Raw genomic sequence first — 27,432 nt, forward strand, 5'->3', positions numbered from 1 at the left:
TACTGATATGAAGATGTTGTAACTGCTTTGTTTCAGATTGTAATAAAAAGAAAACAAACACCCTTTCCTAAAAATACATTTTTAATTTAAACTTTGTGTGACACATTTTGGTACAAAAAGTTTTTTCAAAGGATAATGTGTTAACCATAAGTAACCATAAGGTCCAATAAAAATTATATTCATGGAGGGAAAAAACACAAATTCATAGATAATTCTTTTACAGCCAATTTAGTATCAATTACGAGGTTGACAAGCAGCACTGAAACGCACCATTCTGGCTCATCTCCATGTTTGGAATTTACAATGGAGATGCAGGAGCACTGAACTGAACAGAGGAGAAATAATAGCCACTTTAAACTAGAAAACAAAACTTTTCCAATCCAAACAATCACTTCATTACAATAAAAAAAATATTTGTTTTTGTTATCTGGAAACCATGTAAAAACGATCCCATTATGTTGACATGATGATTTTTGTTTTCATGTTTTTCATCTTGAGAAAACCAAACAAACATCATATTTATGTGGGAGCGGGCGCTCTCTGCTTCCTGTGGCAACGTTCAGCATTTGTTCCAGTAAATCTGGTTCATTGGAATCAGAACCAGGTAATTACAGTTGTTTCCGTTCAGCAGTTTATTGTGATCCGCCTGTCACAGGACGCCCCACACCTCCTCAAAGGCGGAGCATATTTTGGCACAGGTCAGAGCTGCAGAGAGGGGGTAGTTACTTATAGAGACTGTCTGCTCGGTGTAGTCCACATTCACCTGAGGGGAAAAAAACCCAACAGTGGTTACATTGAGAAATTATTTGAAACCATGAAACAAGCACTATCTGTATCATCTCCTCACCGAACCATGTGCAAACGCTCCGATCACCACTGCTGCAGGGCCCTCTGGCACCACGGTCCGAGCATTAACGGCCTCCCCAGCGGAGAAGGACATGCCGATGCGAGGGCAGCCGGGGGGCAGGTGATCAGACACTGGATTTTTAATCATCTTCAGCAGCTTCTGAGGACCGTCAGCGGCTCTGACGCTCAATTTGTGCAGCAGCTGAACTTTGGTGTTAGAGATAGAAGAAATAGTCAAAGAGATGGAGAGAAAACTTGGCTATGCATAAAAAGGATATTGCAAAAGTCGTTATCCCTCTTCAACTGTTCAATAATTTGTTACATGATGACTACAACATTTAGTGTAGTTTAGGTTAGATGAGACAAAACTTTATTATTAATCCTTCATGAAAGTTCCTCTGTGAAATTCAGTTTCCAGCGACAGCTTTATGTAATTGGCCAGTACAAAGAAATGGACAACTGTGAGGTGGAAGGGAATCGACAGACAATTTCCAGCAGTTTGACAAATAGAAGAAATAATAATAAGAAAAAAAAACATGGCAATCATTTTTATAAAGTTCCCTTTAATCTGATCAATCTAAACATCAAATGTTAAAAGATTTTCTTCATAAATTCTCTGATTAAGGGAGTTAATCTGAGTGTAATCTTGTGATCTCAACATGAATCCAGCTGCTCTGTGAAGGTCTCAGAGGTTTGTTAGAAAACATCAGAGCATGAATCACACAACCAGCCGATAGGCCAATGGTAACTCTGAAGGAGTTGCAAAGATCCACAGCTCGGTTGGGAAAATCTGTCAGCACAAATCTCACAGCTACTGAAAAGTGGCACAAAGGTTTTTATTAAAAAGAGAACCTTAAGAAGCCCCATATGCAGTTTCCCAAACATCATCTAGGGAACACATTTAATATAAGAAATCTCAATGTAAAAGCAGATTAAGGGGAGTAAATACTTTCGCAAGCCACTGTAGACAACAAAAAAGAAACAATACCTATTAAACCACAGAAGCGGGTGAAAGTTCTGGGGATGCGAGTCTGTGGGTTGATCTCTATTAGGGCGTTTTTCTCGGTGTGGATGTAAACCTGCAACAGGCCCGCCCTGTTCAGTGGACTGTCCATCAGCATAAGCAGACACTGAAATGAATGGACAGATTGTTTTCAGAAACCTTAATCAGACACATACTGCAAGAAAAGTAAAAATACACAACCAAAAAACAAAAAAAAAAATGGATTAGGATAAAAAGTAGTAATTTCACATATCTGAGAGTAAGTGGAAAAAGCATTGGAATTAATTTCTATTCATAATAATTTAGAATAAATATATAAAAAACTTCTCAGGCTGACGTAAGGTTTGTGTTTACCTGATGTGTGATGTCTGGTCTTATGTGTCCCGGATCTCTTCCACTTTTGATGATCATGTTTTTGTGCTGATCGCAGTTTAACAACTCAAATGTTTTACCAACCTGTAAGACACAAACCAAACAGCAAACCAAACAGCAACAGGCACAGATCAGTATTAAATCCTCTCAACGTTAGCTGGTCATAGATGTTGGTTATGTTTGAAATTAAAAGAAGCGTTATTCTCTAACCTTTACAGTTTCTAACGATGCTCCCTCCAGAATAACAATGAGTCTTCTTTCAGCCATTCGATCATGGAGGCTGATTTTGCCTGTTTTTGCTGCTTTTGGTTCATATTCATCCAAATGTTCCAGACCACGCTTCTTTCCAGATGCCATGACTCCTTTGGTTAGTCGCAGAAAGATGACGTCAGTGAAGAAAACGCATTGAGATATTTTTTTAATTATTACATTATTAAAGTAATGCATTTACAGAAGATAATCTGTTTCTTTTGACATAAATGATGAATGAGAACATTTACTATTTTGTTTAAATAAAACCAAAACATTTTAATGACGCGCTTGATTAGTACGTCATCTTCGTGAGCCGGATATTGTCCAGCAACGTGTGGAAGGAAATTTCACGTGTGGAAACCTGAAGGTCTGGAGTCAAAAAGCTTCGATTAGTGGGTGAGTATTTGAGTATTATGTAGTTAAGCCATAAAAACAACACACTTTTCAGAACGGAAACCTTTTAAATTGCCCCCTGGGTTCGCTGAAGCAGGTCTTGTTTTATAAAAGGCTCATTATTTTATAACCAGATTGGTTTGTCACTGTGCAGCTCAATGCTAACCCGCTCGTTAGACAGTCGTACAGCTTCATTGATGTATTTCTTTTAGGCAAACAAAATAATCGAGTAAGTAACGCTGGCTTTTACTTCCTATATCTACATACGACCTTTTACCGAACCCGTTTACATACATGCTCCCATGTCTGCCATGTATTATCTTCAGTCGATAATTGACTTGTTTCCATAAGCCATGTTTCTGAACCTATTATTTTAAACAGGCTTTTTGGCACTTTTTGTTAGTAAAGTTTGCCATCAGTTTAAGCTGGCCAGGGTGGGGTAAGTTAGTAATTCAGTTTTATTTATTTATTTTTATTTTAAATCCAGTAGTTTTCATACTTCCCTCTGTAATATTAATAGTTTATAAATTAGACTCTTAGAAATTACTGTTTTTACTAAACGTACAGGTGCAGACTATATTTACTTGGGGTATAATATTTTTATTATTAAACCCTTTGTACTACCAATTGCCACAACTATTTTTGAAGGATAAATTAAATAGTGTCCACTGTACTGTCAGAAAACTCAATAGGACTATTATGTATGTCCATGTTCTTATTGGTCAAAGTTAATTAGAGCCAATGTAGAGGCTGTATAGAGCAGCTTGTGGCCTCTCTGTGTCAGAGTCGGTATGATATGTAGGGTATTGATAATGTTCACTAATTTGTTGTTAGGGCAAGGAGTGATACTATTGATTTAATCTTCTCTGCTTCTTCAATTTGTAGCTGAGAGTTGGAGTCATGGGTCGGAAGCTTGATCCCACCAACAAGGTGAAGAGGGGGCCGGGTAAGAAAGCCAGAAAGCAAAAGGGAGCAGAGGTTGAGTTGGCCAACTTCATAGATACAGAAGGTAAGTATCTTTTTTTCTGATTCTTTATGAAAACAAAAGCACAGACTGTTTGCTTCTTTTACTGCCCTTTGTGTATAACATTGTCTTGTCTTTGCAGAAGATGCAGGACCAAAACGTTTGTCAAGTAGAGCCAGAAAAAGGTAACAGGTGGACTGCTTAGTCAGCTTTAAATACAGCCACAGTGTTTGCAAGGTGTTTAGTAACGTTTGCAATTTCTCAGAGCTGCTAAGAGAGTTGAGAACCTAAAAAAGCCAGAAGATATCGCTGAGAGACAACCAAAAAAAGGTAAGTGCATCAATCTAAACCATTTTCCATGACATGACATAAGCCTGTCACCATAAGCAACATTCTAAATGTGCCTTTGGATTAATTGTACACAAAGTGAAGTATTTTTGGTTTTGTCCACATTAATGAACTTTCCATTGTGTTTTCACTTTTCATCCTCCTGGAAACTCTGTTATTATTGTAAAAAAATAAAAAAATGTTAATAGTTTCTTGCTCACATCTGTTTATTCTTTACTGTCATAATTTTTTTTTTCAGCTTTATTTTGAGGTTTATTGGAAAGAGTCATAGATGTGATAGATGTCAAACTGTGAGGAGCAAAAATAAATGGTTTTAAATACATTTTGTGTTGAACTAGTCATATTGGATGTCAAACTCTGCCTGGTTATCTACAACCTTCCCAGTGGTCAATGTTCCGACTTCATTGGTGATCTCAAGAAATTAGATTTCTGAGTACAAACACAAAGCAACAAATAATACAAACTTCTTAAGGGAAATCAACCCGAGTGTGGCTGAAGCAATGCTAGGCTAAAGATAAAAAAAAAAAAAACACTTTTCCTGGTCACATTTTGTTTATTTAACTTCCAAGCAACCCAGCTTTGATTTATAATTTTTTAGTATTATCGCTACCTGTCAGGTGTGCTTAAATACAATCCCACATAACTAGTTGAAAGATTAAAAAATGACAAACATCTGTTTTAATTAAGAAACAACTACAGAGTGTTACAGACTATACCAAAATGTGTCTGGGCTGTTGGATGGAGCTGTTTTGGGGGACATTTTGAATCCACTGAAGTATGAAATATGAAATACTGTAGTATTTCATACTTTACACATAGGAATAAGGGTTTTTTTTTTTAAACAAGAACATTTTTGTGCTTGCTTAGAATATGAAGGAATTCTTTGATCAAAAAATAATACTAGATTCTTGTTCACTGAAAAATGTTAAATAAATGTGTTTAACATATATAGGAGTTGTTTTGAACATATATAGGAGTTGTTTCTGTATGTTTCTAAAAGGCTCTCTCCATCTGCCTCAAATTTCAATTGAAAATATGTGCTTATTATTTCTGTCCAAAGGATACAGCGATGACAACAGTACATGGTTGAAACCTACAAAGAGGAAGCGCAAAATGGATGAACCTGAAAGTGAGGATGACAGCGAGGAGATGTGGGAAGATGAGGAGGAAGAGGAAGAGGAAAAGAAGGTTCTTCTGCCAAAGAAGGGAGGAAAAGAACAAGAAAAGAAAAGTACAGATTTGGGATTAAAAAACCTGGAGGAAGAAGAAGAAAATGATGATGATGATGAAGAAATGGTTGATGACTATGGCGCAGAAGATGATGGCAGTGGACAGGAAGAGGAGAAAGACGAAGAGGAGGACAGTGATGGAGATGATGTATGTTATCTGATTTTTCTCTATTTTTATTTTATTTAAAAATTGGCCAAAAAAAAAAAAAAAAAGCTTCTGTTTAATGTAGCCAGTCCACCATGAAAGATATTAACTGTTATACAGTGTTTGGAATGACACTTTAAGTTCACTCATTCTTTTTGTTAATGTAGGACTTTTTTCATTTCCATCTGGAATGCTTCTTTTTAGCTTTACTGGAAGATTGTGAAAGTCTGCAGGTTTTCTTTTGTTTCCTTTCAGAAGTTTGTCAAACTTCACAGTTGAAAGTTAAATTAGTCCTTAGGCCTTTCAATCAGAAGTCTAACTCTGCCCAGGAATGCTTGGATTTTATAATTGTGGCAAAATATTACATTAATTTAATTTGTTGATTTGATCCACTTCAGCTTCTTCCAATTGAACGTGCTGCCAAAAAAGAAAAGAAACTGAAGGAATCCATGGGTCTAAGCAGTGATGATGACGATGATGAAGAGGAGGATGATGATGACGATGGTGATGAAAAGCATAAATCAGATTCTGACATGGATGAGGAGGAAACAATCCAAACTAACGCAGATGATTTTGATACCTTCCGATTTCCCTCTGCTGAGGAGAGTGAGAAAGAGGGTGAGTCTGTCCTTAAAATCTGACGACAAATCCTCTGGAAATGTTCTGCAAATGACCAAACCTTCATCTCTCACCTGTGTTTTCAGGTGGCCTGTCTCTGGACCTGAAGGCAGTCCATCAGAGAATAAAGGACAACATTGATGTCCTCTGTAATTTCTCTGCAAAAAGGGAGGAGGGGAAAGCCAGAGTGGATTACCTCTGTCTTCTGAAGAAAGACCTTTGTACTTATTACAGCTACAACGAATTCCTCATTGAGAAATTAATGGACCTCTTTCCTCTCTCAGAGGTCGGTTTGTTTGTTTTGCATCCACAAATCTATGATTCACTGAAAAGTTCTGGGTGGCAGCTTGAAAAAAAAGTAATTTTTGTTGCTTTCGGCAGCTTGTTGACTTCCTGGAAGCCAATGAAATTCAGAGACCGGTCACAATTCGAACCAACACGCTGAAAACAAGGAGGCGGGACCTTGCACAGGTAACTACTATGGACTCTGTAGAGTGTGACAGTGCCAATATATTAATCTGGGCAGCTTTTCAGATTTAATTTCATTCACATAAATCTGCTGAAGACAGACTTTGATTATACATTTTGGAAAAGACAGAATGAAAAAAAAATCTGAAGCTATTTTGGTAATGTATGCAATAGAAAAGGTACTGGTGTGTTTTATAATTCTATTTGAACTAAATGACATAGATTTAACTTGGATCGTTTTGTATTTTTCGTTGTGTAGGCTCTGATCAACAGAGGAGTAAACCTGGACCCACTGGGGAAATGGTCCAAAGTGGGTTTGGTCATCTATGACTCCTCAGTTCCTATCGGTACGTTTCTCTTCAACATGTTAACTCTGATTTTAGCCTGAATTTTTTTCAGAGAATCATATTTCAGCCGCCAGATTTTTGATGTCATGCTTTGTTTAAATCCAGGTGCGACCCCAGAGTATCTGGCCGGTCATTACATGCTGCAGGGAGCGTCCAGCTTTCTTCCTGTTATGGCGCTCTCTCCACAGGAGGGGGAGCTGGTGCTGGACATGAGCTCGGCCCCTGGAGGAAAGACCTCCTATATGGGTAAGATATTTGTTGCTCTAATGCCTGCAAATTATGTGTTGAGAGCTAAATGTTGAAGTGAACGTTCCTCCGTTTAGCTCAACTGATGAGAAACACAGGAATCGTCGTAGCTAATGATGCTAATGCTGAAAGACTGAAGAGCGTGGTGGGAAACCTTCACCGCCTCGGGGTCACTAACTCTGTGGTCAGCAATTACGATGGCAGGCAATTCCCAAAGGTAATTTCATTTCAGAAGGTTCATTTGCAAGACATAAATAAAAAACATTTATTTATTGGTTTAAATAAATGTCACGACTGTATCGTTTATAGTTTACTGAACTATGGAGGTTTTTGCTGCAGGTAATGGGAGGGTTTGACAGAGTGCTGCTTGATGCACCATGCTCAGGCACTGGAGTTATTGCAAAAGATCCAGCTGTAAAGACCAGTAAGGTGAAACGTCACAGCTTGTCTCTGCCTATTGATCTACAGATACCCTCTCAGTTAAAATTTCATTGCTCATTAAAACATCTTCCCTCTAATCTTGTCTTTCGATTAGGATGAGCCGGATATTCTGCGCTCTGCTCATTTGCAAAAAGAACTGCTTCTGTCGGCTATCGACTCTGTGAATGCAGCGTCTTCTACTGGAGGATACCTGGTCTACTGCACATGCTCAATAATGGTATGTGTTCACTGCAGGTTTACTCAGGACTGCAGTGAAGCAGATGTCTGAATTATTAAAAACATTGCAATCTATTCACCTTAACATAATCTGAACAATTACATGAAATCAACAAGTTATGGAGCAAAAACACAAAATCTTACCAAGTAGTTTTAGTCTAGTTTGTAGTGCAAATATCTTTGTTCTGGCTTATTTCAAGAGGACTTACTTTTTCAGAAAGATATAGAAGCTTGTTTAAAGTAAATTATTCATTTAATAATGATAAAAGAATCCCACTATCATGCTCATTTTATTTGTGTGGATGTTTCTCTTGATTTAAACATTGATAGTAACGTCTGTCTCCAACCAGGTGGAGGAGAATGAGTGGGTGGTGGACTACGCATTGAAGAAGAGGAATGTTAAACTAGTCCCAACCGGACTTGATTTTGGGAAGGAAGGCTTCACCAGGTGATTAAATTGACCAATCCGTTTTCACAGAGCCTACCCATTTACTGACTGATAAACACTGTGATCATTAAATAGAAAAACATTTTATGTCCTCTGTAGTTTCAAGAAATTTAGATTCCATCCCTCCCTGCAACACACCCGCCGTTTTTACCCACATTCCCACAACATGGATGGATTTTTCGTGGCCAAATTTAAGAAGTTCTCTAATGTAATCCCATCAGCTTCAGTTGGGAAAGGTAACTCTCTCTCAAATCTGAGTCCAGATTGACATGTTTTCTCTGTTTAATGTTATGATTGCATAACTTGTTGTGTTGGTATTTGTAGAAGACGAGACAACAGAAGCTTCTGAGGCAACAGAAGCTACAGATTCTCCGGAAGATAAACCGTCCAAAAGCAAAGCAGCTAATAAAACTGCACCAGAAAAGATGGGTGCCCTAAAACAAAATGCCAAAACTAATGGAGCAGCAGCTAAAAAACCAGCAAACATCAAGATAAAAGGACAACAGGGCTCTCAGACCGGACCAAAGAAGGCAAAGATTGCCAAAATGGACGGAGAGACTGTGAAGGGAGTCCAGGCAAAGAATCCTGTGAAGAAGACTCCTGTACAGACAACCGCATCAAAAACTGTCAAAAAAGATGGAAGTAGATTTGAGAAAAAGCAAACCAAAAAGGGGAAATCACCCTTGAAAATGAAGAACAGGATGGGAAAGAATAAATTCAAAAAGATGAAGCACAAGTTTCAAAAAAACAAATAATGTTTGACATGTAAGCAGTGAAACATTTCAGGTGACAAAAAAAACTTTGTAGAGTCCTGTTAAATACCCAACTCCCTTTCTATACATTGAAATATTCTTTGGGTCAATGTTATCTGCTTCAGAGTAACGTGTTAAGTATGGCTATATGCTGATAAATTTGATTTCACTGTTTTTTTTTTTTCCTGTTTTATCTGATCTATAATGTTGTAGGTTTGCTGCAGGTGAACCTCCATAAAACAATAAATGTTTTAAGACAAATTTTTTTTCAGTTATCTGGCTTTAGTTGTCTGGTTTTAATCACTTTAACCTTCAAGAAAATAAATTTCTTGTAGAGTAATAAAACATTAACTAAGAGAATATATGTAGGTTAATTTGGAATATTTAAAATACACCGTGTTCCAAGTGATTATGCAAGTGAAATATTCTCAGATTTTCTTAAATGGTCAATGCAAATTATGGTCAGTATGATTTTCAAGTCATGAACTATTACAGTATAAATAAAATTTTACTGAACAAAACTCCCCATGAGAATAGTACGTTTTTTTTTCAAAAATAAACACAAAATACACTGTTCCAAAATATTATGCGCAACAGATTTTCTAAACAGTTTATGAATTTTAATGAACTGCAAACAGTCATTATTTTAATGTGCAGCATTCTGTGGTCACATGTACCAAAATCAAAAGCTATTTCAATCATGTTATCATAGGACCCCTTATTTGATATCGCCTGCACAATTCTTGCATTCATTGAACTTGTGAGTTTGTGGACAGTTTCTGCTTGAATTTCTTTGCAGGGTGCCAGAAAACCTTCCCTGAGCTGCTGTTTTGATATGAATTGGATCCCATCCTCAGATCTTTTGCTTGAGGAAACCCTAAAAGTTTTCAATAGGGTTGAGGTCAGAGGAAGACGGTGACCACACCATGAGTTTCTCCCTTTATGCCCATAACAGTGGTATTCCTCTCAGCATGAGATGGTGCATTGTCATGCATGAAGATGATTTTGATACTGAAGGTACAGCTCTTCTTTTTGAACCATGAAAGAAAGTGATCAGTCAGAAAGTCCATATACTTTGCTGAGGTCATTTTCAGACCTACGGTTACTCTGAAGGGGCTGATCAATGATTCTCTCCCTATGATTTCGGCCCAAAAAATGACTCCACCACCTCCTTGCTGAGTTTTTTCTTTGTTTTGGACAAATTTAGTTTTAAAGATTCCTGTGACTCAGTCATTCACTGAAGAAAATAGGTATTTATTTATATATTTATTTTGGATATCAACTTAGATTTCTTTCTCATATTAGACTATTAAATAGTTGAAGTAAAGAATCATACATTCAACATTTTTGCTCATGGCTTAAGTACACGGGGCTGCTGTTTTGGCCCAAAGGAGTACAGGAGAAAAATCGAGAACTTTATTTAGAATTTAAATAATTAAATTGAAGAACGCAGTAGTTTCACTATAGACATACTAATGTAAGCTTCACTGCAGTTCATGTCTTTGGTAGAACTTAACTACAAAACAAAAATTAATTTGTACTTTTAACCCAGGAGTCTGTATTAAAACGCTACTATTTCAATTAGTAAGAAATAGTATTGGCAATTAATTTATTTTTAAAAATTTGGGCTGTAATTTGGGCTCCACTCATGTTAAAAATGTTATTCTCATTTCTGTTTAATTTCTTAAGGGGGATGGTGAACATAGTAGACATAAAGTATACCGAAGGTGAAGTTTTTTCCTTAAAAAGTCCTGAAAATCAGATTGGTCCCTTTCGATACGGAAACTGCCTTGTTTACCTTTTCCAAGATGGCGGCGGGGATGTATTTGGAGCATTATTTGGACAGTAAGCTTGAAATGAGCTTTGAAGCTGCTTGCACATGCTCAATTTAATTTAGTCAAGTAATAGTTTGCATTTAATTATGCCCCGCAGTTCATGTATTTTTATTAGATAGAGGAAAACGCGTTACTCACTTTCTAACGGTCAGTCTTTTGGGCTCTGTCTATTTCCTGGAGAAGCGCTTTGTCGCGAAGCTAAAATGCTGCTGAATATCTCATAGTACATGCAACGTTTCAATACTTACTGTCGATGTACTTTGTTTCTTTTAACCCGCAAAGACTCCCGTATGTTTGGTATTTGTTGAATAAATTCAGAAGATAAAATAAATTGTATTTCACGTAGAACATTAAGCTAGCTACCGCACTCGCAGTATTTTCCACCGTTTGATTGATTGTGCACTTAAACGGATGTTTTTATCTTTCCCCACCATCTTCATCTATCCAGGCATTGAAAATCTTCCCTTCGAGCTGCAGAGGAACTTTAATTTGATGAGAGATCTCGATCAACGCACAGAAGGTGGGAATAAATCAAATTGAGTGTTTGTCACATATATTCATGAGGTATCCATTCTTCAAGCATTGTTGATCTCTGTATGTTCCTGAATTGTATTTTGGATCTTACCAGTCATATAAATGATGGCTCCTACTAAACTTAACTTTATTTATTTTTTTATTATATATTTATGTAGAAAACCAACTGATTCTATTTTTTTTGTTTGTGAATTGAAGTTGCGGTGCCTTTCCAAAGGTTTTCAAATTCTAACTTTTCATATTTTATGTTTTGTTGGGATTTTGTATGACATACAAAGTGCAACACTCTTGTGAAATTGAAGCAAATGGATACAATTTGTTTTCCCAAGTGTCTTGGATCTGTTCTAAATTTATTTTCAAACCGCAATTGAAATTACACATCAAAAACGAATGTGCTGAAGATTTGTGTTTGCTACCTGTTGACAAACATACTACGCCTCAAAGAAAGCCTGGTTCGACTTAACCTCCTTTATTCTTACACCCCTAAATAAAACCCAGTGCAACCAATTGCAGGAGTAGCTTAATTTGTAAATTGAGTTCACCTGTGTGTGTAATTTAATGTCAGCATAAATCCTGCTGTTTGGTTTGCTAGAGAATATTAATGAACAAACAGCATCATAAAGAACACAGGAGACAGGACGAGAAAAAGTTTTCTACACAATAAATAGCTTTTACTTTTTTGTGAGCATTTCTAAAAGTTAAATAAATGTACTAATAAAAAAAAACTTATGTTTATTTCATTTAGACCTAAAAGGACAGATTGACTCTCTGGCGAAAGAATACACCTCCAATGCCCGGACTCTCTCCTCTGATCAAAAACTGTCCCTACTGAGGCAGATTCAGCAGTCCTACAGTAAATGCAAGGAGTTTGGAGATGACAAGGTGCAGCTGGCTATGCAGACCTATGAAATGGTTGGTACATGTGACATAATCTTAATATTCTGCATACATATGTTCTAAATGTCAAACATTTCAAAATTATACACCATATATCAGTGGGCTTCTTTGTTTACTTTTTTCAACAGGTCGACAAACACATCCGACGCCTGGACACAGATTTGGCTCGGTTTGAAGCTGACCTGAAGGAGAAACAGATTGAGAGCACAGATTACGATTCCACCTCCAGTAAGGGAAAGAAAGGTGTGTGCTTGCTTTCTATTTTCTCTGTATGTTCTTTGTTTTGTTTTGACAACTTGTACAATTTTTACAAATTGGGCTTTGTGTAACACTGGAGTGTTTGTGTATTTCCAGTGGACTCCAGACAGAAGGAGAAGAAGTCTGCTAAAACAAGATCTAAAGTGAAGAGCTCAGACGAAGATGGAAGTCCCAAGAGCGCACAGAAGAAAGTCAAACTTTTTCAGCAGTATGTTTTTATATCTTGTCATGATGCTGCGTAGGTTTTAATAGTAAAAGAACACTGATGTTATATATATTTTTTTTCTCCTTCATCTGTTTAGAGGGGATTTCAATGCCCCTGCCTCCAACTTTGGCAATGTGCACCCATCTGATGTGCTGGACATGCCTGTGGACCCCAATGAGCCCACTTATTGTTTGTGTCATCAGGTGTCTTATGGCGAGATGATTGGCTGTGACAACACCGATGTGAGTTGTTTTTGTTTGTTTATTTGTTTGTTTGCGATTATTTGCGATTAATAGCTTAACTTACGACCCTATTTCACATGTGCCTGTTTGCAAACTAAGCATCATTTGTTCATGATGCATTTTTGCTGCAAATTTATGAATTACTGGGAGAACTCAAAAGGCAGTGGTTTTCTGCATTTGTATTTCTCTTAGTTGGTGATCAAGAACAGTTTTTTTAACAGATTAAAAATGGAGGTATTTTAGTCCAGCTGTTCCTCAATCACAATAAAACTAAATGTACTTTTAAAATCATAGGACTTTGTGAGTTGAGGTCAACTTTGTGTACACATCTAATATGCTAGTTCACATGAGAAACAAATACAATCTATTCTAAATTGGCTCTTGCATTTTACAGCAGCACCCACCCTGTCTGTGTAAAATATGTTCCCACGGTCATGGAGTTTTTCCTAAATCTAGCCAGGCTTGGTTTTACAGTTTTCCTAACACCCTACTCCAAACTCTGTAGCCCAGTAATGTGAGGAATGTTGGCGTCTTCGCTGTAACACTTTGTAATAATCTCAGCTGAGTGATACTTTTCGATAATGCGGTCTGTCTCATTCTTGTGTATCTTTTTGCACACCATGGCTCTTGCTGTGAGATGTGACTAAGGAAAGCAAAAATACTTGTAGAAGAGCTGTGTTTTTTCTTTTGGGTTATTTAGGTAAATTAGTTAATCTGAAACATTACTCCTATTTTACATGATTTTCAATATGGTGGTTAGTTCTGAAAAAACAGAACATTATGTGTACATTTCTGCACCCATATTATTTTATGTTTAGATGTGTACTTTTACATTTTAGGTCACTTTTAGGGTGAAAAATGTCCTGAAATGATCTAAAAGTTATTTGTTTTGGTCCCATTGTTTGCATTATGAAAACATGGCAATTAAACAGCAGTGCATATAATTGCTAGATCCAAATCTCAAAATGATAAGCCTCAAACTCTTTCAGGCTCTTGCCTCATCATCATTTTAGGACTGCAGAAAAGAAAACAGTTTAATGGTAGCTTTTATTGTAGGCTTTGAACATTCAGTTCTTGATTGCATCTTTTGAAAAGCTTGGTTTTGTCAAAGTGGTTAGTTTGTGCTACAATAATGTATTTTGATTTTTCTCTTTTCTTTTTCAGTGCTCCATTGAGTGGTTCCATTTCGCATGTGTGGGCTTAACAACCAAACCACGTGGAAAATGGTGAGAAAGTCTAAATTGATTGTCATTGATGTGTGCAACATAAGTGTTTTTAAAATGGTCGCAGCTTCCCTTCGCCGCCTCAATTTTTATTCCCCCTCTGCAGGTACTGTCCACGCTGCTCTCAAGACAGAAAGAGAAAGTGATTCACCTGGTCACTCTGGAACAAAACACAGAAAAAAAGTTTTCTTCATTTTTGTTTGACATATTTGTTTTACATTTGGTGCTTTACTCTTTGGTTTACATCCTTGCCTTGGTCTGATGCAGTGCGTGAAGGAGCCAGACGGTTACAAACATATTTAATTTTTTTTTTTTATGCATAACAGTTTTTAGTTTTTTTTAGTTATCTTTGGTGCTCTTGTTGTGACTTTTTCTTATATATAATTTTGTCCACATAACTATTAAACACTACAGCTGCTCCATTTGGACTAGTAGTTGTGGCTCTGATATACAATACTGTATTAACATGATATTCACATGGACAAGTGAGAAGTTTCTACGTATTAATGAAAATCAGCCTTGAATGGTTTTGTTTTTTGTATTGTTAATTTGCCCTTGTTTAAAATTGAAACACTATTTTTAGATACATTAATAAGACAAAACCTGCTTTGTGACACAGCATTAGATATATGTGGTAGTGAATTAACCCATTTTAATTTAAAAAAATTTATTTGACTGCTGCATAGAATTTAAACTACATTCTTGAAAAGTATTGTCATTTCTGTAGCTGAAATATTGGTGCCGGGGTGAGGGGATGATAGGGCTGTCAATCATTTCAATACAGCTACTACCTCAAAAAACACTCTGGTCTTGTCTTTTTTTTCGCTCAACTGGTAGCTTCCACTATGTGATGTACTGTGCGTAGATGGCCACCAGGTGGTGGTATTGGGTCAGAATTTAAAACAAGGTCTGACGCGATATGCGTCATCGTTTCGTTGCTTTGGCGCGCGGTGGCATCAAATTTGAAAAAGTCCGGACGGAAACCGTTTACGGACGGTGGGAAGGCAGGCAGCAGGCAAATTTCCCAAAGAGATTTTAAGTACCGAAACGTGCTGCCACGGAAAGGGGTAACGTTGTGTTTTTACCTTGTTAAAGTTTCTAAGTTGTAAACATGGAAATTCTGACACAATGTCCGCCTAAAACTTACGTGAAGACTAGTGAGTTTTCGGCTAATTTATGCTAGTTATCGTGTTAGCTTCAGTAGCATTAGTGGCTTGAACCACTCACAACAACTTAGTTGTTTCTCTGCTTACAAGACAACTTTTAACTTGGTTTTATTTTTTATGCACCAAAATGCATTTATTAAATCCCTCGACCAGTGCCAACAATTAGCTAAATACATCTGGAAGTGATCGTAACGTTAGCGCTTATTTGTGTCTGAGTTGGTCAAAGTTTTGATGAATTTTGAGTTGTCTTTGTTACACAGAGATGTCGTGGGACTTTTTGGTGCCAGTGTGTGTGGGAGACCTGGTTAAAACGGGAGGTATTAACCAGTACGTAGTTCAAGATGTGATTCCGGCAAAACAACTGCCATCCCATCTCAGTAGTAAGTATTTTTAATTGGATGTGATCTTATGTCTTTGTACGTATGATTGAAATTCCATGTACTCTAGCATTATGGTGATTGTAGTGAACTGATCGATTTTGTTTTGATCGATTAGTTCAGTTTCTCCCATTTTTTGCTCCTTACTTAAATGGATAACCTGTGTTAATTAAAAAAGGGAAATTCAGCAAACATTGTGAGTTCTTGTTCCTGTTTCACTGACAAAATATTTGGAAATAAACTTGTTTCAAGATTTGGCACTTGTGATCCATTTCCCCAAGTTTTCGTGCTCTCTAACCAAATGTTATTGGTGTATTATGTGCAAGTAATATTTTTTGTACAAAACTTGAAATATATTTTACCTCAGCTTCTGACGTGAAAATTTTTAAGTGTTTTTGTGTTCTCCACTCCTTTTTTCCGCTCATGTTTTGAGGTTTTTGCATTTATTTTTTAAACCAGGAGTAGAAATATTGTAAATAAAAAGGTGTAAATAAATGTTTACTTCTTTGCATCAGAATTCAAAATGGGACTACGAAGCCAAGGCCCTTCATGTATCCTGGAACACTTTGATACAGGTTACAGTGTGCTGCAGTAAGTACTTACCATGTAATTCTTGTAAATATTACCATCAATATTAATCATAAAAAGCTATTGTGTTTTAATTTTTAGACATTTTAATTCGTTGGAGCTTGGGGTAAAAGAGGATACCTTGGATTTACTTGTTAAAGGTTAGGCTGTTGTATGTGTATAAATATATATTTTTTAAATAGACATCCTTTTAGCCCTTTGCTTCATTAACTGGTCTCTTTTTCTTTCAGTGGTCAGTGATCTGGCTGTTTCTCTTCCAACGGCTCTCACTTCCACCACCTTCTCAACTGCAGAGCGCAAAGAAAAACTAAATGCCGTTAAAATGAGTGTCTTCTTGCTATGTAAACTCACGGAGAGCCTTGAAAGTGTCTCCTACAGACAAAGTATCGTCACAGCACCTGGAAAGGTAAAACTATTAGTGGCTAAACGATATAGTCAGTGACTTTCATTTTTGAGTAATCTTCATGTGACCATATCCAGTGATGAGACCTTGGCATTATTTATGATCTGATCATACTTAGAAACTGTGGTTCTTAGTCAGCTGTTTGGTGAGTAGTCTTGGTGGTGTGATCGAATTTTATTACACTGCTGTAAGGGCTCCCCTATAGTCAAACTTCCATCTTCTACAACTTATACCCATGATGAGAAATTTTGTGGGATATGTAGAAGATGTCAAACAGTTTTTAGCTTCTTGTTTGTCCCTCTGTGAATGTGTATGTGTCAGCTGACGAAAGGCTGCAAACTCTATAGCAGGTTTGAAAGATATGAACAGTCATCTTTGGTAATCTGAGGATATATTTTCTATGGGATATATTTTCATTTTATCTCCCATTTGGAACTATTAGAGTTGAAAGGCCTTGCTTTCTTTGTGTGTAACAGGGTAGTAAAAAAGGTAAAGGTGGTGGAGAAGGACTCATGCAGTGGGATTCTGAGAGAGAGCGGGTTCTGCATGCTCTTGTGCAGCTCCTTCAGCTGGATATCCGTTGTCTCTGGAGCCTCTCCCTCGTGGAAGAGGAGTTCATCAGGTACTTCAATGTCAATTCAGCTCTGGGCCAGGCTCTGCTTTTAATTTACTTGCATAACATGCTTGCTTCTAACTATTCATTTATGTATAACTTCATCTTAAATTAGTTTCTAAGATGATCTCAAAACTTTGGGAATTGCTTGTTTCCTCTGTGATCAGTTCACAAACAAATTTTTCTTAGGAGCCATTTGTCTTGTGTTTTAGTTGCAATTTCAGCCCTAACATCTTTTTAATTTTAGGTTGTTATAACAATAAATGGTGATTCATTAACAGGTCCATGCAGAACTTTGACATGCTGAGGATATAGTGGGAGCATTTGAATCAGTTGTCTTATAGCATCTAGAAACTGGTCCTCGAGTAGCTCATATGGCTTTAGATTAACAAAATTAAAACATCATCTTGAATTCTTCACAGTTGTGTGACTTGTTGCTGCTACAAGCTATTGGAGAATCCAACCATCAGTCATGTCAAGAACAAACCAACAAGAGATTGTATAATTCACCTTCTCGGCATACTGATCACCAAATACAACCACCTTTTAGGTTTGTTTCCCAGCTGCCTGTGGTTTTGTGAATGTTGTTCATACAACATGGAAATATTTGCTGTTTAAAATTTGTTCTATTTTTAATGTTGCTATCTGAATTCTATCAGGTGCCAGTGTGAAGGTCATCCAGATGCTACAACACTTTGAGCAGTTGTCCTCAGTATTTGCACAAGCTGTGTCTGTGTGGAGCACAGAGTATGGAGTCCGGGCAATTATTGGAGAAGTGATAAGGTCAGTACATTTTTTCTTTACTGACGATTTTAAACTTCAGTTTTATTTGAGATCTGTTTTTAAAACTTTTTTTTTTCTTCAGGGAAATTGGTCAGAAATCAAGTGAAGAGCTTGCCAGAGAAGGTTCTGGTGTCAAAGCTTTTGCCTCTTTTCTGTCAGAACTCAGTGGCCTGGTACCAGAATTAATGATCCCAAACATCAGTGTCCTTATCACCCACCTGGAAGGAGAGGTTTGTGATCTAAATAATGCATTTTTTGACATCTTTATGAGACTTTAGTAATTTGATAATCACAAAAGTCTGCAATCACAGATTTCTGTAATGACTTAATATACTGGGGGGAAACTGCATCATGATGAAAAACAATATTTATGATTTATCCGCTTTTCTTTAAAACCAATCTTCAATTATTATTCCCAGCTCTGCTAACTTAACATAACTCTGACTCATATTTATATCATCAAATGTATTCATTTTATTGATACAAATATTAAAGCAAAATGTATTTCTTTGGAGTTTAACATGCTGTTAATTGGTTAGTCTGTTTACCAACTAACCAGACTAACCAAGTGACCTTCATGCCTACTCTTGCTAATGGTAGCTTTAACAGCATTATCTTAACGAAGGTGGAAGGAGGCACTTCTTTATTTTCTACATCACCAATACCTGAGATGAGAAATATTTCCAAGCCTAATTTTTCTTTCTTGTGGGCATTAGGTGAGTGTTGTTGCCTTTTTTCAGGCTGCTGACTGGCAGTGTGTAGCAGCAAGGAGCTGAGGGTATTGTTATTGCTTGTTGCTCCATACAGCTGGAGGAAACTATGGTCACTAAGAAAGTAATCTCATTAAAACGACTGATGTTGACATGGCTGATGTTCAAATTATGTTGAAAATTTTTGGCGCAGTGACTTTAAAAATCATGATGTACCTACAGTACATAACCAGCCCATCCCCTTCTTATTGACAAATTATACAGATAAAAACGGCAATATAGCTCATGCGGAGCCTCATTTGCACCCACATTTTCACCCAAGAACTAATTTTCTTATGCTCTACATACAAATATGGGACAATCTCTTAACACCTTCTGTTGTTTCAGCAGCTTCTGCCTCCCTTGCACAGCTTGGCAGAGTTTTTGTTTGTTTTTGTTTCATTCATGTTCTGCCCAGTGATGAGACCAAGGCGAATATGAGCTCATTGAGCGAGAGTTGGGTTCTTGTTGCCTTGAATGGCAGGTAATCTTGGCAGTGCAGAGGAGGATTTCTGCTCTGCTGTAAGGGCCTGCCGACAGAGACTTAGCTCAGCCAGAATTATTCCTCTACAGTTACTGCGGAGTAATTGCTTTGGCTGATGCTGACAGTGTGTTTGTGTGTGTGGTGTATGTGTGTGTGTGCAGAAGGCAAAAAGTTCATCCAGCTCTTTTTGCTGTTCGCTGAGCTGTGACTGTCGTCTTTGGTAATCTGAGGGCAGACTCATCTTGTATCTCATCTTTATTTTTTTAACTTTCTAGAGGGGGAAAAAGTACTTCATATCTTAAACCTTTTGATTTGCATTTGTTTTCTAGAGCCACACAATGCGTGTTGCTGTTTGTGAGGTGCTTGGAGAAATTCTTGTGCGCGTCCTATGTGGCGACGGGCTGGATGAGTCTGGCAGAGCCGACCGCGACCGCTTCTTTGACATATTGCAGGAACATCTCCATGACACACACTCCCATGTCAGAGCACGTGTGCTGCAAGTTTACACACGAATTGTCAACAGCAAGGTACGTTGCTTTTATGAAATACTTTGACAGTGAAAGCTATGATTTAACTAATGGTGTTCCACAAAGCTCAATTTTTGTCCCCTTGCTTTTCCCCTGCTATTCTGACAATGTGTTGTCATGCTTTGGTTATCTAAAACTGACTGAGTTTTAAATTGTATTTTAAATATGAAATGTTTGTCATTTTTCAACATGACAACACTGAAACTTTAGGACAAAATAATAAAACTGATGGTAATTAAGTGGTTTTTATGTGTGTGTGTGTGTGTGTGCGTGTGTGTGTGTGTTCAGGCGCTGCCCCTGTGTAGGTACAGTGAGGTGATGGGGCTCGCTGTTGGGCGCCTGATGGACAAATCAATAAATGCAGTGAAGAGTGCCATCCAGCTGTTGGCAGCTTTCATTGCACACAATCCCTATAGCTGCAAGGTAATTCAAACTGGTGTGATTGTAAACTGTGAATAGAGGGAATATTTCAAGTTTCACAACACAAAGCTTTGTTCTTGTCTTTCAGCTGAGTAGTGCAGATCTGAAGAAACCTTTGGAAACAGAAACGGCAAAACTCAGAGAAATGAAAGAGAAGCTGGAGGGAAAAGCACCTGGTAATCACACCTTCTGTGATAGTCCTTCAGATTTCTCTGCTTCTGTTAGATTTCTTTCATCATACATGTAATTTGTTTTTGCCCAGTGATGAAACCAAGGCGAATGTGAGCTCACTGAATGAGTGTTGGCTTCTTGTTGCATTTGAATGGCAGGTAATCTTGGTAGTGCAGAGGAGGGTTTCTGCTCTGCTGTAAGGGCCTGCCGACAGAGACTTGGCTCAATCCAAATTATTCCTTTAGAGTCACAGTGGACTAATCTTAGGAACAGAGCTTACATTGTGTGTGTGGGTGTGAGTGTCTGATGCAAGAAGCCCACTCTGGTCTTGCTGCCGTTCAGTGATCAATGAGCTGTTACTTTTAACAATCTGAGGGCTGATTCAAATTTTCATAAACCCACCACATGAATATGTGCTGATTAAAAGAAATCCCAAAGGTCTAACTTTGAATCTTATAAAAAATTTCCCACATTTATTATGTCTGGCATTTTTAATAGTTAGAAATGTAATTAGTGAAAACATTCATGCAAATGAGCTAAGACTGTAATAGTTTTTAGCTTGAATTATGACACATCAGCAGTTCTAATTGCCTTTTCCTCCAAATTAAATTTCAAGATAAAATCCTAAATTAATTGTCGCTCAGTGCTGCTGTCTGAACAGAAATGTTAGAATTTTTTTTACATTTAGGAATAAGTCCACGTAATTAGAGAAAAATACAGTTATCTGTTGCTATTTTAATCTTTCAATACATTGGTTTCAAATGTTTCTTTGGCGCTTTTACACGACTAGCTCCCAGTGAAATATAATAAATGTATGTATATATTCCTTTTCCTTGCTGTAGTCACAGTAATCAAGGCGTCTGAGCTGTGGGCTGCCATGGAGCCTGAGCTCCTTCTTACTGTCAGGACAACCCTGGAGCCCACAAGTGACGCAGAGGAAGAGAACAACGAAGGTGGGGACGTGGAGGATGAAAAACCAGAAGATGACGACAGAGCAACTGCAGTGAAGATAGCTCAGTACCTCCGTGTCAACAAATACAGGTGATGCTAATAACCGGTTGAGTTTGATGGGTCGTGACGCTGCTCATGGATCTGGTCCGTCACACAGCCTAGAATTAGTCAGGTAATGTCTGTGCTCCTCTCTCTGCAGGAATGCTGTGAAGCTTTGTGTAAAAGCTCACAGTTGGTTCCCAGAATCAGAGATGTTTGCCTCTCTGTCCACAGTCACCCCTGAGAGTTTAATGGACACATTGGGCTTGATTTTCAAAGGTAAAACCTCATTTTATTTCAATAAAAATAGTAAAATGGTTTACAAAGTGCACAAGAAAGCAAATATTATATATATACTCCTAAGAGATTGAGTTGCTAATGAAAAGTGGATTCATCCACTTTGTTTTAAATGTAAGACATTCAAAGTCATTTGAATTTGATCTTGGTTATCAAACATTGTAGGAAAGTTCAGTTTAATTTTTAAATTGGTTAACATCTTCTAAGGCAGTGAAGACTTATGTTTCAACAATACATTAAACAAAATATTTCAACAAAATAAATAGGAGATTACTATATGTCTGATATTGTACTCTGACATTTCTCTTAATAAGTGAATGGTTTTTCCTGATGTTTTGGGGCAAATCTTTTCGATTTTGGAAACCTTTACTGTATTTAGTCAAGCTTAATGAAGGCTAGTGCCCAAGTCTGCTTAGTGAAAAGTTGATTCATTTTTGCAACCAAGAAAAGCTACAAAAAGAAAAATAATTTAAGTTGTACCTAGAATTTTCTACTTAAGGAAACATTTTGTCATTGAAACTCTCATGCTACAGAATGTCTGCTCAATTTGCCGGAGAGACCGATTTTTGTTAAAAAACAGAGCACCTTCTGTTTTTTTAACAAAAATAGGAGGGATGAATTTGAGTTGTAAACTTTTTGTGATACATATGCTCAAAAAATATAAAAGCTCAAATATATGCATACGCCAGTCAATATTTTTGGTTAAATGTCTTGCTCAATGTTGGCCTTCAGTATCTGTTCCTTAGCCAGTTTTGTGTGTTTGGGTCGACCTGGTTTCTTCCATGTGTTGAATTTCTGCTCTGATCAGACCTGTTAATTTTGGGGTGTGGAAAAAACAAAATCTAATCTGTAGTAACAGATCAGGCTTGAGACTCTGGCAAATGGCAAAGAGCAAAATCTTTATTTCAGTCGTTTGCAAACGGAGAACACACAGTAACCACAACACAACAGCCTTACCTACAATGAGTTCTGACTTGGAGCTAAAAGCTCTCACAATACATACGACTCTATACAATGTGGTCACTCCCTGACCCAGAGCCAATTCCAGTCGAAAAGGTTAATGCACAGTCACTCTTAACAGGGTGTAGAGAGAATGCATTTCAAAAATCAGGTTTACTAATGGAACAATTTTGCATAACAAGAACATTATCAGACTTCGTACGTGCACTCAGCACGTAGCCTTAGCTTGGGACATTTTAATGGAGGAATTTGTTAAGCCTTAGGGTTTATTCCATCTCACTACAATAACTTAACCTGTTTATTGTTATCTGTTAACAAACACTGGCGCCTTATTTTAGTCACTGACAACCTAGTGGAACTTTTCCAAGGAGAGGTCAAAAGGAAACCTATCTAACTAATTCTTCAAAGACTCCTTGACCTACACGGTTTAACAGACTAAACAATACTAGTGTTAAATGACTAAAGAATTAAAATAAAATTCTTAAAAGAAATAATAACACAATTTTTACTTCACAGGGGTTCAAATGAAAAATCTGGAGATGATTTAAATTAATTTTTTGTTAATTATTTTGTGCATTGCATCAAAACCACAGGTTCAGCCCCTCAACATGATTTAGCCATCAAACATGGCTAAATCATGTTGAACATGTTATTCAGGCAGGAATAGCACAGATTTCATCTAAACACAGAAGAACATAGTGTAATGTTCTTCTGTGTGAAGAGCATTCACACAGAAGAACCTTAACTCAGTTTGTAATATGATTATTTAATCTCTATAATGACTTAAGTGCCTACTTATCGGCCCTAAAATTAAGTGTTCTCTCAAATTCTAGATAAACATTTTGCTGCACTTTCTCATTATATATATATATATATATATATATATATATATATATATATATATATATATATATATATATATATATATATATATATATATATATATATATATATATATATATAAGAAAGAAAACTGGTTTATTTATTTTTTATTTTTTAGCCTACATGACAATGTAATTTGTCCCAAGCCTTCGTCTAAGCTATGCTTCACTTCACACTGCCTGCACCACCAGTTAATGTCATCTCTGATGATAAACAAGTAATTTAATTAAACAGTTAAACATTTTTCATGCTGACTCAAATGTAACGTCAGAGACGTGTTTTGATGGTCTGACAGCTCAATTACAAAGTCATTTATTTTCCACTTATGTACCTATTTGCCATAAGAATAAAAACTTTGACTAGAAAAGTGAGTTTCTCTGCTAATTTTATTACATTGATATGTTACATTGCAAAAGCATTATGGTATTGACATGGCTGCATCTACTCTTACAAAAACAACACAACTAAGGCTAAGAAGTGTTTATTCTACTTTCAAACATTCCTTCATTTAAATCTGAATGTATCTGCACATAAACAAAACCATAGCTCACCAAACCATTTACTAGTTGAATTGGGTTGTAATTTTCAGAAGTTTTATAATGGCAGCTCTGTGAAATTGTCTTGCAAGTTTCTACCTCATGTATTCTCGTTTTGTGGTGGTTATTTTATTTTTTATTTTTTTTATTTATTTATTTATTTATTTTTTTGCCTTTTGTTCTAACTGTAGCGACTGTAGCGTGTATAGCTGCTTTTCACACATTATGAAAAGGTAAAAGGTTACTTAATTATTAGGCTGAAGCTTTAGAAAATGCTCCGTTCAAGCAGCATATTATAAATTGAGAGCAATAAGTGCCTTCGTGGCTCGAGGGCAGCAGTGGAGGATGCGATAACTCCCCCTGAGTCAGACATGGCACACCCAAAAAAAAAAAAATATTTTTTTTTCTATGTTGTGGAATATTTTATATAAAAAAATATGATTACATATAATATAAATGCAAAAATAAAACCCAAAAAGAAGGCTATAGTGAATGTGGCTATGAATCAATAACAAAGGAAATTCTATGGGTGAAAGCAGAGAACCTTTGATATCAAATGTATCATAAATAAGCACTATCATAAAATACTATTTTTAGACCTCAATAAGTAATCTGAACTATAAACGGTTTTGTCTTCTTGTGGGGGGAACTACCTGAGCATAGTAAAGCAGCAATGACTGTTAAACCTCTGACCTGACTAATAATTTCCAGGACCCTAGATGAAAACAGATTTTTAAAAAATCCCCTTCTACCACAAAAACAACCGCCTTTTCCTGTTGTGAAGAAATCTAATGTCTAGGTGTAAAAATGTCTCTTCTGTTACCACCATGCCACGTGTGGATGTTTAAAACCAGGTTTTTTTTGTTGTTTGTTTTGATTTTAAATAACTGTAATGAATGGTATCACCATAAAGCCACGTACTGTATTTATTAGACACATTGTTGGTGACTGTAGGTTGAGTGTGTTACAGAACTACAATGAGTTCACAGCATCTTTCAGAAATCGGCAAGCTCCCCCATTGCACCTGCAGGAAAAAAAAAAAAAAACATGGAGCCCCCACTGACTGGGTGATTTACCTCTCTTGTTTGCCCCAGGCTCTGATGACGATGCTTCAGATGTTAGTCAGAATTTGCCACCAACCCCACAAAAAGAGAGAGATAAAGAGGGAGACGAGGGGGACCTGAAGAAGCAGGAGATGTTGGTGCAGTACCTGAGAAACATGGAAACATTTTCCTTACAAGTGGAACAAGCAATATCTGTCATCAACAACATGCTGTATTTGAAGACAACTTCAGGTAGATGTCCACTTTCACTGGGAGATCTGTCATTTTACGTTCCCAAATTCTTGAGTAGATTATGTTTACATAAAGTTCATAATTCTATATTTATTTATTGTTTTCTTATTCTCCTTAAAGTTGTCCAAGAAGCAGTGCAGTTTTGTGTGACGGTGCACGAATTCAGTGTTGCCAACTCTGTCAGTGGAGTGAGGAAGATGTTGCCTCTGGTGTGGTCAACCGATGCTGCCATTAAAGATGCTGTCGTTCAAGCCTACAGACGCCTGTACCTAAACCCGCAGGGAGACACGGTCAGGTCGGTGCTTAACCACTTCAAATATAGTCATGTGCTGAAGTTTATAATATATTTACATGGCAGACTCTACATTTTTAATTTAATCCAGGATGGAAATAACTATGAAAGCAAAGCTCATAGTTCACTTTTAGGTTTTCTTATGGAAATTATTCGTCAAGATCTCGTTTAAAGATTAGAAATGATTCAACACTTAAGCTTTACTATATCTCTAGTTGTTTTTGTGGATATTACAAACCCCTGTTAGAACACACATCGTTGGTGGTTTGCTATAGGATTTAGACTTTTTGCATATAATCGTCTATTGGCTTGGATATTTTTGGAGGATTAGAGCAGAATGAAATTGTTTAGTCTGGCTGACTGTTGGATATTATTCTCCCTTGTAACAAAAGCCTTCAGTGTTTTGTGATTTTCTTGAATGAAAAACCAGCCGTCTGGTCTTTTTAACAGGATGAAAGCACAGACTCTCGTTGACAGTCTCTCTGAGCTCATGGTGGATGCATCTCTGGGTACTATCCAGTGTCTTGAGGAAATTGTGAGTAATTATTAAATTAATCATTGGATTAACTAGCAGTACTGTAATTCCAAGATTATGAATAATGTCTAAATGTGACAAAATATTAATCTGGGAGAATTTGCAGAAATGTTTTTGGTTCCTAAACACGGAGAGAGCTGTAACTAAATGTTTCTGTAGGTGCAGGAGTTCTTCGGCAGTGGCAGCAATCTCCAATCCACCGTAATCCAGGTTTTGTGGGAGAGATTTACGGGTAAACGAGAAGCCTCTGTCTTACACAAAAGAGCTGCAGTTTTACTGCTGGGCATGGCAGCACGGTAAATTACTTAACATTTTATTGTCTTTTAATACAGCAAACATTTTGGGTGGAAAAAAGTGCAGTACTGAAAATCAGTTAAAATAACAGATTTAATTAAAAAAAACATCTCCTTAGAGTACCACAAAGTTAGTATGGTAGTTACTCATGTACTGTGCAGTAAAGGTGGAATATCAACCAAAATAAATATTTCGTTTTTTTTATTTGTAACACAAGATTTCTGCACAATGACTCCTCCTTATTTTATGTTAATTTTCTACAAATAAATGTAAATCTTTACCTAGAATTATATCTGTATTTTTTAGTAGGTATAAAAGGTAAACAGGATCAGTATGTCAGAGGAATAAATTAAGGTTTTCATTTCAGCTGCACTTTAACCCAAATTTCAACTGTTTCTTTAGATGAAAATTTTATCTGTTTCAACACCCAATTATTTCATGTGTACTCAGATGTATTGCCCTGATGTTTAGCAGTTGGATTGATGGGGAGAAAATGTAACCATTATAATTCGAGCAGGTTTGTGGTAAAAATACATTGAAAATCGGTGCTATTCCTGCCTGAATAACAGCTCTTCTCTACATGTCAGTCCTGCCTCAGCTACTTGACATTCTGCAAATCCTCATTAGTCAGAATACAAGCCCAGCCTCTGCTCCTCTTCATTGTAATTGAAGTCACGATCATAAAACTAGGCTTCTTGCCAGGGCCTTTTTATCTTATTTTTTATTTATGTATACATATATATTTATATATGTAAAATATGTTCTCCCCGTTCCAACTACCTCCAAGA

At 36.9% G+C, this 27,432-nt stretch overlaps 4 protein-coding genes and 3 non-coding genes across 13 annotated transcripts in view; 6 read left to right on the plus strand and 1 right to left on the minus strand.

Annotated features, from left to right (window-relative positions):
• Positions 1-69: 69 nt before the first annotated feature.
• emg1 (EMG1 N1-specific pseudouridine methyltransferase) lies at positions 70-11,358 on the minus strand. Of its 4 annotated transcripts, none has more exons than XM_055047718.1 (6): positions 11,172-11,358; positions 2,432-2,583; positions 2,204-2,305; positions 1,835-1,976; positions 848-1,053; positions 70-763 (listed from the first exon to the last, which is right to left on the minus strand). In XM_055047718.1, the coding sequence occupies exons 1-6, from the start codon at positions 11,272-11,274 to the stop codon at positions 650-652; spliced, it is 819 nt and encodes a 272-aa protein (XP_054903693.1). In that variant the 5' UTR covers positions 11,275-11,358; the 3' UTR covers positions 70-649. The 4 variants fall into 4 exon arrangements, with proteins under 4 accessions (XP_054903693.1, XP_054903694.1, XP_054903696.1 ...); XM_055047719.1 differs by having other exon boundaries at positions 11,062-11,229; XM_055047721.1 differs by lacking the exon at positions 11,172-11,358 and adding an exon at positions 6,245-6,267.
• Positions 2,786-9,353, plus strand: nop2 (NOP2 nucleolar protein homolog (yeast)). The gene is made up of 16 exons (XM_055047697.1): positions 2,786-2,869; positions 3,752-3,875; positions 3,973-4,015; positions 4,096-4,160; positions 5,239-5,555; positions 5,951-6,170; positions 6,257-6,456; positions 6,552-6,641; positions 6,898-6,985; positions 7,091-7,231; positions 7,309-7,448; positions 7,571-7,660; positions 7,767-7,889; positions 8,239-8,336; positions 8,436-8,572; positions 8,661-9,353. The coding sequence occupies exons 2-16, from the start codon at positions 3,767-3,769 to the stop codon at positions 9,089-9,091; spliced, it is 2,292 nt and encodes a 763-aa protein (XP_054903672.1). The 5' UTR covers positions 2,786-2,869; positions 3,752-3,766; the 3' UTR covers positions 9,092-9,353.
• Positions 10,865-15,084, plus strand: ing4 (inhibitor of growth family, member 4). Of its 2 annotated transcripts, none has more exons than XM_055047722.1 (8): positions 10,865-10,933; positions 11,372-11,443; positions 12,203-12,369; positions 12,483-12,597; positions 12,709-12,820; positions 12,915-13,059; positions 14,224-14,285; positions 14,389-15,084. In XM_055047722.1, exons 1-8 carry the CDS (start codon positions 10,897-10,899, stop codon positions 14,426-14,428), a joined length of 750 nt encoding a protein of 249 aa, XP_054903697.1. In that variant the 5' UTR covers positions 10,865-10,896; the 3' UTR covers positions 14,429-15,084. The 2 variants fall into 2 exon arrangements, with proteins under 2 accessions (XP_054903697.1, XP_054903698.1); XM_055047723.1 differs by lacking the exon at positions 10,865-10,933 and adding an exon at positions 10,960-11,070.
• A 155-nt stretch (positions 15,085-15,239) lies between these two features.
• ncapd2 (non-SMC condensin I complex, subunit D2) overlaps positions 15,240-27,432 on the plus strand; it is a 30,027-nt gene continuing 17,834 nt past the window's right edge. For all 3 annotated transcript variants that reach the window (XM_055047909.1, XM_055047910.1, XM_055047911.1), the window contains exons 1-18: positions 15,240-15,349; positions 15,709-15,828; positions 16,341-16,416; positions 16,495-16,553; positions 16,644-16,819; positions 17,293-17,438; positions 17,852-17,979; positions 18,089-18,212; positions 18,295-18,442; positions 19,775-19,972; positions 20,261-20,395; positions 20,481-20,568; positions 21,406-21,604; positions 21,714-21,832; positions 25,323-25,523; positions 25,644-25,818; positions 26,266-26,350; positions 26,510-26,646. In XM_055047909.1, the coding sequence (XP_054903884.1) occupies positions 15,711-15,828; positions 16,341-16,416; positions 16,495-16,553; positions 16,644-16,819; positions 17,293-17,438; positions 17,852-17,979; positions 18,089-18,212; positions 18,295-18,442; positions 19,775-19,972; positions 20,261-20,395; positions 20,481-20,568; positions 21,406-21,604; positions 21,714-21,832; positions 25,323-25,523; positions 25,644-25,818; positions 26,266-26,350; positions 26,510-26,646 (2,312 nt within the window). In that variant the 5' untranslated portion in view covers positions 15,240-15,349; positions 15,709-15,710. The remainder of the gene's footprint in view (positions 15,350-15,708; positions 15,829-16,340; positions 16,417-16,494; positions 16,554-16,643; positions 16,820-17,292; positions 17,439-17,851; positions 17,980-18,088; positions 18,213-18,294; positions 18,443-19,774; positions 19,973-20,260; positions 20,396-20,480; positions 20,569-21,405; positions 21,605-21,713; positions 21,833-25,322; positions 25,524-25,643; positions 25,819-26,265; positions 26,351-26,509; positions 26,647-27,432) is intronic.
• LOC129371579 (small nucleolar RNA U85) lies at positions 16,888-17,208 on the plus strand. The gene has a single exon (XR_008607168.1). It is a non-coding gene; the product is annotated as a small nucleolar RNA U85 (small nucleolar RNA).
• On the plus strand, positions 19,374-19,679 carry LOC129371578 (small nucleolar RNA U85). Its single transcript, XR_008607167.1, has one exon. It is a non-coding gene; the product is annotated as a small nucleolar RNA U85 (small nucleolar RNA).
• On the plus strand, positions 20,649-20,942 carry LOC129371575 (small nucleolar RNA U85). Its single transcript, XR_008607164.1, has one exon. It is a non-coding gene; the product is annotated as a small nucleolar RNA U85 (small nucleolar RNA).

This window comes from Poeciliopsis prolifica, unplaced genomic scaffold, assembly GCF_027474105.1.
Source record: "Poeciliopsis prolifica strain line A6 unplaced genomic scaffold, Auburn_PproV2 SCAFFOLD026, whole genome shotgun sequence".
Lineage (NCBI taxonomy): Eukaryota > Metazoa > Chordata > Actinopteri > Cyprinodontiformes > Poeciliidae > Poeciliopsis > Poeciliopsis prolifica.

Coding starts and splice junctions, on each gene's coding strand:
- nop2 (XM_055047697.1), top strand. CDS start 3,767: ATGGGTCGGAAGCTTGATCCCACCAACAAGGTGAAGAGGGGGCCGGGT. Junction 4,161..5,238: donor TGAGAGACAACCAAAAAAAG/GTAAGTGCATCA, acceptor TTCTGTCCAAAG/GATACAGCGATGACAACAGT. Junction 7,890..8,238: donor ACTGCACATGCTCAATAATG/GTATGTGTTCAC, acceptor GTCTCCAACCAG/GTGGAGGAGAATGAGTGGGT.
- ing4 (XM_055047722.1), top strand. CDS start 10,897: ATGGCGGCGGGGATGTATTTGGAGCATTATTTGGACA. Junction 10,934..11,371: donor TTTGGAGCATTATTTGGACA/GTAAGCTTGAAA, acceptor TCATCTATCCAG/GCATTGAAAATCTTCCCTTC. Junction 13,060..14,223: donor TTGGCTGTGACAACACCGAT/GTGAGTTGTTTT, acceptor TTTCTTTTTCAG/TGCTCCATTGAGTGGTTCCA.
- emg1 (XM_055047718.1), bottom strand. CDS start 11,274: ATGTTCTACGTGAAATACAATTTATTTTATCTTCTGAATTTATTCAAC. Junction 1,977..2,203: donor GACCAGACATCACACATCAG/GTAAACACAAAC, acceptor CATTCATTTCAG/TGTCTGCTTATGCTGATGGA. Junction 764..847: donor GAGCGTTTGCACATGGTTCG/GTGAGGAGATGA, acceptor TTTTCCCCTCAG/GTGAATGTGGACTACACCGA.